The 14,166-nt window shown below is 50.5% G+C and overlaps 2 protein-coding genes across 2 annotated transcripts in view; both read left to right on the plus strand.

Annotated features, from left to right (window-relative positions):
* The window catches only part of RTN4RL1 (reticulon 4 receptor like 1), a 70,119-nt gene extending 65,217 nt beyond the window's left edge, over window positions 1-4,902 (plus strand). Inside the window, exon 2 of the mRNA XM_080922742.1 lies at window positions 1,968-4,902. Coding sequence (XP_080778868.1) covers window positions 1,968-3,292 — 1,325 coding nt within the window. The 3' untranslated portion in view covers window positions 3,293-4,902. The remainder of the gene's footprint in view (window positions 1-1,967) is intronic.
* Window positions 1-14,166, plus strand: part of SMYD4 (SET and MYND domain containing 4) — a 192,892-nt gene that overhangs the window by 65,225 nt on the left and 113,501 nt on the right. The gene's annotated exons all lie outside the window — the stretch shown is intronic.

Here is a 14,166-nt window from a genome sequence, read left to right on the forward strand (position 1 = left end):
GCGAGGGCTCTGCCACTCTCATCCAGCATCAAATGTGGGACAAGCATTGTGAATGTCCTTGAACCTAGGGCCTGGGCTTTCTCAGGGTACAGGGACAGGGCCTTTTCTTGGGGAAGTTTCCAGCAAGAATGGCCTTCCTGGAAGAGAGGGTGCAAACCAAGCAAGGGGGTGAGAGCGTCTGTGGACTGTGCAGCCGGTGTGAGTTAGATGTCGGTGGTACAGGCAGGCTGCCCTCCAGCCAACTGGGACTTGGAACCTCTCTCACCCTCGCCTCCCTCTGCAGCCGAGGAGCCGGAGGATGGAGGCTGTAGACTGGAGGCTACACCCAGGACGCTAAGGAGGAAGATTGACAGAGTAACATCTAGACCCGTTTTGGAGTGGGAAATTGAGGCAGAGGTGGTTATAGCCCACATGCTGTCTAGGGGCTGGTTGGCAGAAAGCACTGCAGAGGGCCTGCAGAGCATGGGCCAACCTAGAAAGGGTCTTATGCTGTGCCGCCACTGCCGCTGAGGTCATAATTGCTCTGAAATCACAACTGAACCCAATTATGCAAAAACTAAATTATATGCGATGATTTTTATGTGCTGGAAACATTCAGTTGAAGCCGGGTGATTACAGGGGACGAGAAGCAGCTGCCACTCTCTGGGAGCCCATAACTCCCAACAGCTGGGAGCTGTCAACTTATGATGCTGTTTCTGTCAGGAAGGGGAGGGGTTGGGGTGGCAGTCAAGGTGGAGACCCTACTCTGCCATGAGCCTGGGCAGTTCCTGGGCCTGGGACCCTGAGTGGGAAGTCTGGTCAGGAGGGTGGCTTCTTTTATTCCACATGCTCTGAGCACAGCTAGAAGCAAGAAGATTCAGCTGGTATGCCCCAGGGGCCCTGGCTCTCCCAAGAGTCCCAGCTGAACAAGCTAGAAAAGAAGGGGCAATAGGGCAACTGAGGTAGAACAGGTCATGGCTGCCTGGCTCTTCAGGGCGGGCGTCTGTAGGCCTGGAGCCTGTCCCCATCTTCTTGACGCGCCTGCTGGGCCGCTTGGGGCAGTTGTGACCCTGGAAAAAGGCAGGTAATGACAATCGTCCATAATGAGGCTGCTTCAATAATGAGCATAGACCTATTACTGGACCACAGGCTGGACACATCCGAAAATAATTATTTTAAGGATCCATTAACGAATGCCTAATTAATGCCCAATTAGAGGGAAGCTACAGAGGAAATGCTCCGGACAGTCAAGAGGCAAGGCCTGGTTTTATAGCCACAGCCTGGCAATTTCAAGCATGGTAGAGAGAGGCAGAGGGCCAGAAGGTGAATCAGAGGGGGGTAGCCTCGATCTGGCAGTACCGTGAATGCCGGGGAAGCCTCGTGTGTCAGCCCTGGTGTCACTCACAGTCCCTCACAGAAACGTGCCTTCTCTGTACGCCAGCTCGGTCCTGTGAACTGTATTTAACAAATGAGGGAACGGAGCCACAGAGGAAGAGGTTTGAAGTGTTTGGACCACAGTGCGAATGAGGCGTTTACTGAGGCATGTTTTGGTATTATGGACGCGATGCTTTCTTTGTTCTGAGGAACCATTTAAATAAAGTGACCATTCAGGACTGCAGATGGGCTGTCCGCTTGGTTACAGTCATTAGTTGTTAGCAAGGGACAGAGCTGTGACCAGAACTGGAGGCCGACACCCTTTTGTTCATGGGTGTGTTCCACCCTGGTGGAGAGAGGGCTGACAGAGTCTGAAGAGGTGTTTGGATGGGATTAGAGACTTTAGGGCCAGAGGTGTGAAGATAATGTGGGCCTTGTCCCCAAATGTCCTGTCCAACCTCCCAGCCTAAGGAACCCCTGCATCCAGTCCAGAGGACAGAACCTCTGCAAGACAAGAAGGTCATCACTAACCCCCATCCCACCCTCTGTTCCCCATGTATCTCCGCTGGGCAGCCCCTCATAGCTGTTCTCTCTCTCCCCCCCCAACCCCCCAGGGTGCTGTGTGGAGTTGCTGCTGTTGCTGTTGGCTGGAGAGCTACCTCTGGGCGGTGGTTGTCCTCGAGACTGTGTGTGCTACCCCTCGCCCATGACTGTCAGCTGCCAGGCACACAACTTTGCCGTCATCCCAGAGGGCATCCCAGAGGACAGCGAGCGCATCTTCCTGCAGAACAATCGCATCACTTTCCTCCAGCAGGGCCACTTCAGCCCCGCCATGGTCACCCTCTGGATCTACTCCAACAACATTACTTTCATTGCTCCCGACACCTTTGAGGGCTTCGTGCATCTGGAGGAGCTAGACCTTGGAGACAACCGGCAGCTGCGAACGCTGGCACCCGAGACCTTCCAAGGCCTGGTGAAGCTTCATGCCCTCTACCTCTATAAGTGTGGACTGAGCGCCCTGCCCGCGGGCATCTTTGGTGGCCTGCACAGCTTGCAGTACCTCTACTTGCAGGACAACCATATTGAGTACCTCCAAGATGACATCTTTGTGGACCTGGTCAACCTCAGTCACTTGTTTCTCCATGGCAACAAGCTATGGAGCCTGGGCCAGGGCATTTTCCGGGGCCTGGTGAACCTGGACCGGTTGCTGCTGCATGAGAACCAGCTACAGTGGGTTCACCACAAGGCTTTCCATGACCTCCACAGGCTAACCACCCTCTTTCTCTTCAACAACAGCCTCACTGAGCTGCAGGGTGACTGTCTGGCCCCCCTGGTGGCCTTGGAGTTTCTTCGCCTCAATGGGAATGCTTGGGACTGTGGCTGCCGGGCACGTTCCCTGTGGGAATGGCTGAGAAGGTTCCGTGGCTCTAGCTCTGCTGTCCCCTGTGCCACTCCCGAGCTGCGGCAAGGCCAGGACCTGAAGTTGCTGAGGGTTGAGGACTTCCGGAACTGCACAGGACCAGCATCTCCTCACCAGATCAAGTCCCACACGCTTACCACCTCTGACAGGGCTGCCCGCAAGGAGCACCATCCATCCCATGGTGCTTCCAGGGACAAAGGCCACCCACATGGCCATCTGCCTGGCTCCAGGTCAGGTTACAAGAAGCCAGGCAAGAACTGCACCAGCCACAGGAACCGAAACCAGATCTCTAAGGTGGGCACTGGGAAAGAGCTTCCTGAACTGCAGGACTATGCCCCTGACTATCAGCACAAGTTCAGCTTTGACATCATGCCCACCGCACGACCCAAGAGGAAGGGCAAGTGTGCCCGCAGGACCCCCATCCGTGCCCCCAGTGGGGTGCAGCAGGCTTCCTCAGGCACAGCCCTTGGGGTCTCACTCCTGGCCTGGATACTGGGGCTGGTGGTATCTCTCCGCTGAGGACCCAGGGTATCACCCAGCACTGCCACATGTCCAGCGAGGAACAGAATCTTTTCTTCTTTTCTTTTTGTTTTTTTTCTAAGTGGAAGATCTGCTGGGTTTCAGGAAAAGGCTGCTAAAGCCTTCAGCCACAGTCTGGACCCTTCCTGGTGGATTATAAGCCCAAAGTGTACAGCTGTAGACAGGAAGGGTAGCACATCTCACCCGGCTGTCCTGACTGAGCACCTCCGGACAGTTTCCACTTCAGTTTCCACTTCAGCACAGTGGTCAAAGGCACACAAGTGAGTCATTAGTAGTGCCGGGACATGTGCCCCTTGAAGAAGCTGGGCTCTGCGGAATCCTGGTCGTTTGGAAAGAAGGGCTGAAGGACCCTGATGGTTTTGGAAGGAGCAGGACTCAGAACAAGGCTCACCCAGAGCTAGCTGGGGCAACCAGCAATCTCAGAGCACTCGTGGATCTTGCCTGAGATCACTTAGTTAACCTGCCCTATGCCTCCCCCAGTCCCTACCCATGGGGGTAATGCCTCTCGTTTCTGATGTCTCAGGCAGTCCTGGCAGACCTGCTGGGGTCCAAGAACCAATCACCAAAGGAGAGATCGCCAGAGAATGACATTTAGAACTTTACTCGAAATGAGAGTCACATAGAAGGTGCAGTTTTATACCTGTGTCCACTTATATATATATTCTCACTCTGCCCACACATCCACATTATATATATATATATATAAATATATAAATGCACAGGTCCCCCAGTCCTCTCCTTACCAAACTGTATGTCTTATCTTGTTTATAACTATACAGGAACCTATATTTGCTCAACTAAGGACTGTATTGGTAATTTCTAGCAAGAAAAAAAAAAAAAAAAGCTGTGGCACCTTTGTTCAGAATCTCAGCTGGAAACAATAGTCCCTGGGCTTGCTGGGGCAAAGGTGTCAGTGGGAGTCAGGAAGGAAAAGAAGCAGCGAGAATCACTTCAGGGGACCAACATTCTTAGATACTTAGAACATCACCTCGTTTTTTTTTATATGCAACACATGCCTGTCTGGCACCCCAGAGCACCCCTACTGTAAAAGCTGCAGATGTTAGTGAAAGAAATGGATGTCAGGGTGCTGGAGGCAAGCTAGGTGGAGCCGGGGAAGAAGTTTCTGGGGTTTTCAAGCCGGCCAACAAGGCAGCATCTACAGTGTTAGTCCAATGGGTTGGACTATGTCTTTCTAGCATTTTGCCAGTTATGGTTTGTGCAGGCCAGGGAGGCTCTGAGCTCTGGCCTCAGGAGAGGCTTAGCTGCTTAGGTTCTTTGGCCAGTGACATGCTGAGGGCCCTGAGTAGTCTGGCAGTGGGAAAAAAAAAAATCTAGTGGCCTTAGCAGATGAGGGTGTTTCAGCAGCCATCTCAGGCACCCTGCATCATAGTGGCCCTGATCCTCCTGATCATCCTGGGTGAGCCCACGATGGGCAGAGGTCAGAGGGCCAGACTCAGGGGTCAACCTGGACAGGCAGCATGCAGGCAAGCCCAGTCAGGGAATAGGGGCGTTTGACCCAAGGGTCTCTGGCAAGCACAGTCTCTTGAGAGCTGAATTCCCTACCAGAGAGGATACATGAGGAGTAAGAAATGCTGGATCCAATTAAGAGAGAAAAAAAAAATAATAAAAATTCTCTTGGACAAGAACCCTGTTTTTTATTTCATAACCCCACATTCCTGATGGGGTGGCAGATCCTGGGCTTTGGTGGGGTGGGCGAGCCTGGCCAAGATTGACTCTGAGAACACAGCATGCTTGTTGGCAGGAGGAGCCAAAGGGAACAGTGGTACACTGACTCACAGGAACACACAAGAACATGCTCTCTCCCTCTCTGTCTTTCTGTCACACACACATACACACATACACACACACACACACACACACACACACACACACACACACACACACAGCACTTCCCTCACCCAGAGAACACAATTCACTTCCCACACCCTGGCTACCCGGCTCAGTACCATCTCCTTGTCTTCCCCCTGCAGAAGGAAGGAACAAGCTCCTTACAATCTTGTTCCCAAGAGCCACAGCTGCTGAATAGCTGCTGATTCTGGCATCAGCCGGAAAGCAACAACAGCCAGTTCTTGGGCCTCAAGCATCTCCCATGAGTCCAGGGACTGACCGTGATATCAGAGGGCCTGGAAGCTCTGTCTGCCTCTCCGGCATCTCTGCTGATCGAAAGCAGAGAGCTGTTTTTAGTACAAGATTCAGTGCTTTAATGAAAGAGGGCCTTGTGCTCCCAAACACACCACTGCCACCCTGCCTCTGCGCCTGACAGTTTGCTTGCTCTTACCCAGGCCAATGCCCATGTCCCTTAAAAATTCAAGCAAGTTGTTATGTTGTTGATTTCATCTCCAACCCCAGGCAGCAAGGCCCTCAGTGGGAAAATCAGAAGTCTGAGCTCTTTATTAAATTTTTTAAAAAAGACTTAGCAAGTCCTATATGGAAGAAGTGATGGTAGGCGGAGGGACGGTAATGTCTCCTAACGGCTCTGCCACTATGTGCCAGCATAATCCCTGTGGCTGAGGCCTTAAAGGCTGGGCTGTGGGGCCCAGGACACTGGGTGTATTTTTGGAGCATTCTCCCCCAGGATGGAAAGGATCGGAGGCTGTTGCTGATGACATCATCTGTCACTCAGCAGCTCATATGTTATGCAGTTAGGATGACACCATTGTCCCAAACATCAAAACGGTTGATGCTCAGAAGCTAAACTGAGCAAGACCAGCTACTTCTGCCTCCAGCCAGTCCGGGTAGGGTGCTGTGGAGTCTTGCTTCTCTAAAGATGGGAGTCATCCTCTCCTGTTCCTGATTTTAGAAAAAACAAGACAAAACTGCCCCTCTGACTTATTTTTAAGTTCATGGATTTTTTTCCTTCCTCCCTCCCTTCCTCTCTCCCTCCTTCCCTCCCTCCCTCTTCCTTTCTCTTTTTTTTGAGACAGGACCTTGAAGTCACTCTGTAGCCAAGGCTGTCCTTGAACTCCCGATCTTCCTGCTTCTATTTCCCAAGGCACTCAGTCTTGGCTTCATGGACTTTAAAAGAGATATATCAGTTGGTAAAGTTTCATCAGAGCAGGAGGCCCTGCCTGCCAGTGTCCAGTACTCTGTGAAACTGCTAAGCACTGTGTGCTCCTGTGATCCCGGCACTGGGGGGGCAGGAACAGGAGGGTTCTTGGGACTCGCTATCCAGGCAACTCAGGAAGTTCCAGGTTCAATGAGACACCCTCTCTCAAAAAAATAAGGGGAAGGGCCAGCAAGATGGCTCCGCAGGTACTTGCTTTGCAAACCTGAGTTCCAGCCACAGAACCCACTTGGACGTGGGGGGGGAGGACATCAGATCCACAAATATCCTCTGACCGCTCTGAGGGCACACCCACACTTACACAACTCATTAATAATAAGTTTAAAGGAAAATAAGTTGGAGAGGGATTGAGGAAGATACCTTTGGCCCTCACACATATGCACAACACACATACTGCACACACACACACACACACACACACACACACATGAACCCCGAAGCTTTTATAGAAGTGTACTCTGTGTGTTAAGTACATGTACACCACACAGTTGTGTTGTCTCTTTCACGCCCCTCCTGCCTTTGTCTCCTTAGACAGTTTTACGTTCACTTTCTCTTTAAAAAGTAATTGTTTGGTGTTTTACATGGATGTCTATGTGAGGCCCCCATCCCCTGAGACTGGAATTGCAGACAGTTGTGAGCTGCCATGTAGGTGTAAGAAGCTGAACTCGACCTGACAGAGCAGCCGATGCCCTCAGCTGAGCCATCTCTCTAGCCCCCACTTTCGTATCATACAAATATACATACGGGATATTATAGGCCTATATAAAAGAAAAACAAATGAAAGAAAATACATGATACTTTTTGAGATGGGTTTACTTTACATAATATTATTCTTGCCAGTTGACCTTCTGCTGCTTTTTCGTTTGTTGGAGACAAAAATCTCATGTAGCCCAGGCTGGTCTCAAACTAGCTATGTAGCCGAGGATGGCCTTGAGTGTTAAGAATACAAGTGTGTCTCCCCACACTTGGGCTATGCAGTGCTGGGGATGGAACCCAGGCCCTTGTACATGCTAGGCAAGCTCTCTAGCAACAGTTACATCCCCAGCCCATTCTACCATTTCTGCTCAGCACTTTTTGGGAACCTGAGGGGAGAACATTTCTTCCCTTATCTCACCTCCTGCCAGGCAGTCTTCTGTTCTACAGTGACAGAGGACAGCACCAGCCTAGTGGAGACATAGGGTGGCCCCCTGGCATTCTCAGATATGCTTATGAATGGACCAGCCATTGTCTAGGCTTTGGGGACAGGCCGATGAGAAAACAGGCTCTCAAGGAGCTGAGAGACGTGAGCATTCTCAACCTGTATAGAACTGACCCTGAGTTACTGTGTTACTGTGTTACTGAGCTGCAGCTCAGCTTGGGTAGGACAGTCAGAGGTCTTTCCAGGAGGAGCCATTGCTGTAACAGTCTCAGAGGAAAGAGGAACATCCAGAGAAGACTGTCGGGGAGGGTCAGGCTGCTGGCTAGGGGCACACAGTAGCTCAGACTTTGAGGTGTCTATAAACAGCTGTGAATTAAGGATGGGATGCTGTTTGCTGAGGTGCTGGGAGACTGGTTAGGCAAGGGGGAGGGCAAGGGAGCCCCACTCAGGGGCTCTGCCTCTGCCTGGAGTTAGAGGGAATGTGTGGCTTCCCTGCTTGGGCTCGTCTTCACACCCCAGCCTCTTCATGAGCACATGGGCTCCCATGGCACCCTTACCGCTGTTCCTCAACTGCGGGTTTCATTATCACCACTTGCCTTTTGGGCTCAGCCAGCTCCTTCCTTGTGCCAAAAAACTGGAGTGCTCACTGGAAATCTGCCTGGGCCACAGTCCCATTCCCAGACACCTGCTGCTTCCAAGCTTAGACTGCCTCCCATACCGTTCATCGTCCACAGCCTCTGCTCCATGCTTTCCCACTCCAGTGCCATGGGTCCTTCCTCCGCTGGCCAGACACCTCAGCTGCAGGAAGTCACAGGCAATCTCTGGACTCCCTTCTCCAAGCTCCGCCCCTCCTGCTAGGAACGTTCATTATGAAGAGCCAAAAACCCCACGTGGGCAGATGTTGCCCAACATTAGCAAATCACCTAGCTCTTCACAGGCAGAGGAGCCCAGGCGCCTGGGAGCCGGTACGAATAGGTGAGGGGCCAGGAAGGCTTCTCTGTGGATCAGGACAGGCTGGAGAGATGAGTTTGCTGGGCACTAAGTTGGGAGCTCTCAGTTATTGCCCACTGGACTAGCAGCAAGTCACCACTGCCTCAGTTTAGCCCCCCAACCCCATCTCCGGACAGGGAAGGACCTGGTTACAAAGGGACCAGGCCCTCCTGTCACACTGAAATGAAAGAAGCCAGCCTTTCTTTTCTTGATTAAAAAACAACCCCCCCCCCAAAAAAAAAAAACAAACAAAAAAAAACGTATGTTTTTCTTCCTCCTTTTCTTACTTGTGTACATGTATGCACAACATTTGCCATGCACAATTTGCCGTGTAGGCAAATGCCACAGCATGCATGTGGAGATCATAGGCTCTGTGGTGTTGGCTCTCACAGTCCACCTTCAGGTCCCAGGTATGGAGCTCAGGTTATCAAGTCCGAACATCAAGCACCTTTAATTGCTGAGCTATCTGAAGGGCCTTCCCCCCCCTTTCCATGTGAGTGTGTGTGTGTGTGTGTGAGTGTGTGTGAGTGTGTGTGTGTGTATGAGTGTGTGTGTGTGTGTGAGTGTGTGTGTGTGTATGAGTGTGTGTGTGTTAGGGGATAAGATCAGGATTTCATATAGCCTGGTCTGAATTCCTGGTCCCCTTTGCCCTGCTTTGGTCTCCCAAGTGTTGGGTCTATAAGTGCGTACCATTGTGCCTGGCTGTTTCCTTTTATTTGCTTATGTATTTTTTGAGACGGAATTTCACCATGTAGCCCAGGTTGACCTTGAACTCATGATACTCTCACTGTAGCAGCCCCCCACCCCTACCATGCCATGATTACAGGTCTGTTTTCATATCCAGTTCATCTCTGTGCCTTGTATTTCTTACCTTTCTTCTTCTCCCTGCCCCGATCCTCTTCCTTCTTTTTTAAAATCATTTTATTTATTTACATTCCAAATGTTGTTCCCCTTTCTTTTTTTCGTTGTTATTTTGAAACAGGACGTTGCTATGCATATGGACATACACTCATGGTGATCCTCCTGCCTCAGCCTCCTAAGTACTGGAATAACAACCTTTTGCCACCACACCTAGCTATAGGTGCATACTTTGGTCAACAAAAGGCCGGTGCATACTTTACTGGGTCCCTTACAATGCTGGGCATCGTGACTCAGCTATGGCCACAGTCTGGTTCACTGATGTGTGGTCTCCCTCCCTCCCTTCTTTGTCTTCTTTTAAGCAGTTCAGCTTGTCGGCCATGACTCTATCCAGTGTCACCAATCCCCAGCTACCAGCTTTTAATGGGAGAATTTTCTTTTACCTTCTGCCTCCTTGGAAAATACCTGGAGAACCTTTGATTGGGGTTAGTGTTAAAATACCCTTTACTATTCTGTGCTCAGCATCTCTTCCTGCTCTCTTAACTGCCCCTCTTACCTCACAGTTTTTCCTATATAAACTTCCCAGTCTCCCCCCCCCCCCGTTCAGGCTGTTAATAAATACAGGTTCTAAAAAAAAAATACATAAACATCTATTGTTGGCTAAATAACTCACAGTGCAGTCAAAAACCCAGAAAAGAGGGCTCTTCCTGATGAATGTGTGCTCTCTCTATCTCTCTCCCCTCCCTTTTCCTTTCCTCCCTCCCTCCCTTCCTCCTTTCTGATCTCTACCTCCTTGTCCTCCCCTAACATAAGAGGGCTTCTGGAATCAGGGGGTTTTATGGCTCTAAAAACAGTTGAGTGGGTGCTGGGCTTGAGGCTGCCCCAGAGGAGAAGAAAAAGAAGAAAAAAAGAAAGTAACGTGGGGCTCACTGACCGGCTCCTGCCACTTGAAATGAGGTATGGGGACAAAGGAGATCTAGTGTTGGGAGTGGTGGCTAATTTAAGTGACATTTCATTGGGCCCCTTACCTCTACAAGAAGTGGGTCATCCTCTTCCAACACACAGTGCCAGCCTGCACTGCTGTGGCCCGCCTCCCATCTCTCCCGTTTCAGCTCTCATTTCTCATTAGAGCCGTTAGTTTCTAAGCACCAGGAGGGTGGAGAAGGCTGTGCCTTTGTGTCACTGGTTTCTGTGTGGCAGCTCGCACATCAACGGCATGCCCGAACGGCAGAATTTGACATTACTGCTGCAGAATGTGCTTGGGTCACGGTGCTTCCCAAATTGGCTAAGGCTCCATGCTACCCCCTGCTCCTTTGCCCAGGCAGCTTAGAGCCCCTGCCAGCCTTGGTTTCTGCTGCTCCCTCTGGGGGGTTTCCAAAAAGAGAGGCAGCGAGACACGTATTAAACTCTTCAATCTCTGTAAGTGCCATTTCCTGGGAGACCTGCTTGGAGGAAGAAAGCAAAGCCAGTGCACAAGACCTACACGTGTAGAAGATGTTGTTGTATCCCAGCCCCTGTGTGTCACGTCTTCCTGCCCATCATTCTGGGGAGCAGTCATGGACAAGACAATGATGTCTCTTCTCTAGCCAGACGACCCAAGGACAGACAAAAGACTTTCTCAGTGACAGGGGCTCACAGGACAAACTCACAGAGGAGAGGCTCTGAATGAAGGACGCACCTATACAGTAGTCCCTGGAAAGAAAGCACGGCTCTACGGAGCAGTTGTGTAGTCATTGAGTAAGAGACAGACAGACAAAAGGGCTCCTTAGAGAGGTGCTTTGAGCACACACACACACACACACACACACACACACACACACACACACACACACAGAGTGCATCCTCTCATTCTGTCTCGTGCAACCAAGTGTGGGACATTCATGTAGTCAATAGCTCTGAGTCCCAGTGATGTGCACAGCCCCAACCAACCCCGCCAGATCTCTGGGTGAGCAAGGCAGGCTCCCCACATGCAGAGTACATTTCTACAAGCAAAGAAGAAGCTGTCAAAAACCTGAGTTCCCCTTTATTGGATTGTAAGGGTTGTCATCGGGAGGTCGGGAGAGAGACACAAGTGTCGCTGGAGATGAGCAGAGGATGAGGCTTTGTCCCGGGCTGGTGACCATCTTTGAGAGTTTTTTTTTTTTTTTTCTCTGATAAGGTGGCAGATCAGGGACGCACCCTGAGCCAAGGGATGCCCACTAATCCCGGGAAGGAAGCAGTGGTACACTCATAACTAGTACAGGCCTTGAGGCGTGCACTCCAGTGGCTAGCTGGGCCAAATTGGCATTCTCCCCCTGCATGAGAGGGTCACAGGGGTCTCCATGGTGTTTTTATTCTTTATCCTGGTGTCTGAGCCTCAGAGGCGCTGAGGTCCCTGACCCCTCATCTTGCCTGCCACCAGGAGAGTCTCTCACTGTTTTATCTGAGGCATTTAAAGTGTCACCGAGCGTCTGGCACTTTGCTAGTGGAGGGTACAGACTTTCTGATGTCCTCACCAGCCTCTTTTACAAGATCTGCCCTGCCCCCACTGTGGCTGGCTGTGACCAGAGCTGGGGGAGCGGGGACAGGAGGGGGAGATTGAAATCCACCCTGTGCGGGTTTTACCGTGCACAGAGCAGGGATTTCGTGGATCCAGGGAATTTTGGGAGTTACTGTGTACTCTACCTAGCTGTGTACTAGGGGGTACAGCGACTGTGACCACCAACCCTACAAGCTGCTCCTCAGCTCCAAACTTGTCCTGTTGCTATCACTCTTTGTCACCTCTACACTAGACTACAGATGAATGTAGCCCCACTCTGCCCGACAGCTGCCTCACCTGTAAAGCATGTGGAGGGTGGGTCTCACTGAATTCCTCCTCTCCTCTTCCTCCCCTCCAGCCTCCCACGGGGTCCCCCTCCTGCTTTTGTCTCCTCAGGGGTTCTCCCTCTGCCTTAGTCTTTCTTTGCCCTTTCTCACTCAGAAATAGCTTCATTTCTCAGAGTCGCTGACCCTCTTCAGACTCAGAGAAAGCCTGCAGCCAGGCCATGGCCCTGTCTTTCTGCAGTTCTGTCTTCCTCAGCCATTTCATCTCCAAGAGACCACTGGCAAGGAAAAGTGAGAAAGCAACTTGGAGTTGGATGATGTGTCAAGATTTGAAAGGATCATGCACACACACTTGTAAATACAACCTGATAACAGGACCCCCGAGGAGTGATTTGATTATGTCCCCCCACACCCTTTGCAGATATAAAGACGCAGGTCTACTGGCTACTCAGACCTGTGCTCTCCTCTTTCTCTAAGTGGATAGAGTTTCCCCACACCAAGGCTACCACTACATGACCCCATCTAAGTAACCCAGGGTAAGGCAGGTGCACACTGGGAAAACCGCACTTCCTCTCAGACTCATGGAAGGGTGTTGGATACCTTGGGGTCAGTTCCCAGTCTGAGGTTTCCTTGTGCATTTTCTTTGCTATTCTGACCTTCAGACTTCCTCAGATACATCACTGGAACCTCCAACTCAGATCACAGAAAGAGCTGGCAAGAGTTCTGTCTTTCTCACCAAGAGTAGAGGCACAGTGACAGGAAGTCCCCAACAGGCCAAGGTGTCCTCCTGTCTCTGGGTAGTTAAGGCCAGGTCCTGGTTTCTATGAGACCTGGGATTAATTGTTTTAGATGTCAAGAATGGGGAAGAGAGAGTAGGCTTGGGCACATTTTTCCTCCTCAAGGACACCATGAGGCTGCCACCGTGTAAAAGTAAGGGAGGGCAAAGGCTTCCTCAGCATTGATGAAGAGAGTCTGGGTATACCAGTGCCTGGTTCCATCCCCAGAGCCACAACAGAAAAATAAAATGGCTGACTACAGGGCCTGGTAGAACTGCTTCAATGAGAGACTAGGCCTTCCGACTCCAAGGTTCCTGTTTGTGTGTGTGCACACACATGCACATTCCACAGCATGTGTGGAGGTCAGAGGATAATGTTTGGTACTGATTTTCTTCTTCTACCATGGGGTCAGGAATTGAACTCAGGGAGTCAGGCTTGACTTCTACCTACTAAGCTAACTTCTCCTCGTCTTTCTTCTTTCAACGGCTCTTTGTACTTCAAGCATTTTTTTTTTAAATCCATTTTTAGTCTCCTTCCAAAGCTTTTGTGAATCCTGTGAATGTTCGAGGGATTTTTATTTTCTTATTATTATTTCTGTTCGTTTGAAAAATTAGCCAGGTGTGGTGGCATGGGTCTATAATCCCAGCGCTTGGGAGGCTGAGGTGAGAGGGAAGCTGTAAGTTCAAAGCTAGCCTGAGCTACATCACAAGTTCAAGGCTAGACTAGGATGCAGAGTAAGGGCCTGTCTCAAAAAGAAAGAAAAAAAGAAAAAGTAATGAAGGAAATGAAGGGAAAGGAGAGGAAAGGGAGCGGTTTGGCAGTTTGGTTAGGTACGGACATTGCCTAGATTTGGCCCTAGATTGGGGGAAATGACACTTGAAGGGAGTGAGGATGGGGCTAGAGAAATGGCTTAGTTGGTTAAGTGTTTGTCCTGTAAACATTTGTATCCCCAGCATCCATGGAAAATGCTGGGTTTGTGGTCAGAGATAGTTCAGTGTGTAAACACACTGGCTAGCCCAATAATTTAAGTTTGACTCAAGTATTAGAGAAAGCCAACTTCTGAGGAATGGTTTTTGCCTACCACATAGGCTCTGGGGCATGTACACACGGTCACACACACACACACACACACACACACACACACACAAAGGGTAAGTTTTAGATAGATAGATAGATAGATAGATAGATAGATAGATAGATAGAT

This window comes from Micromys minutus (assembly GCF_963924665.1).
Source record: "Micromys minutus genome assembly, chromosome: 10".
Taxonomy (NCBI): Eukaryota; Metazoa; Chordata; class Mammalia; order Rodentia; family Muridae; genus Micromys; species Micromys minutus.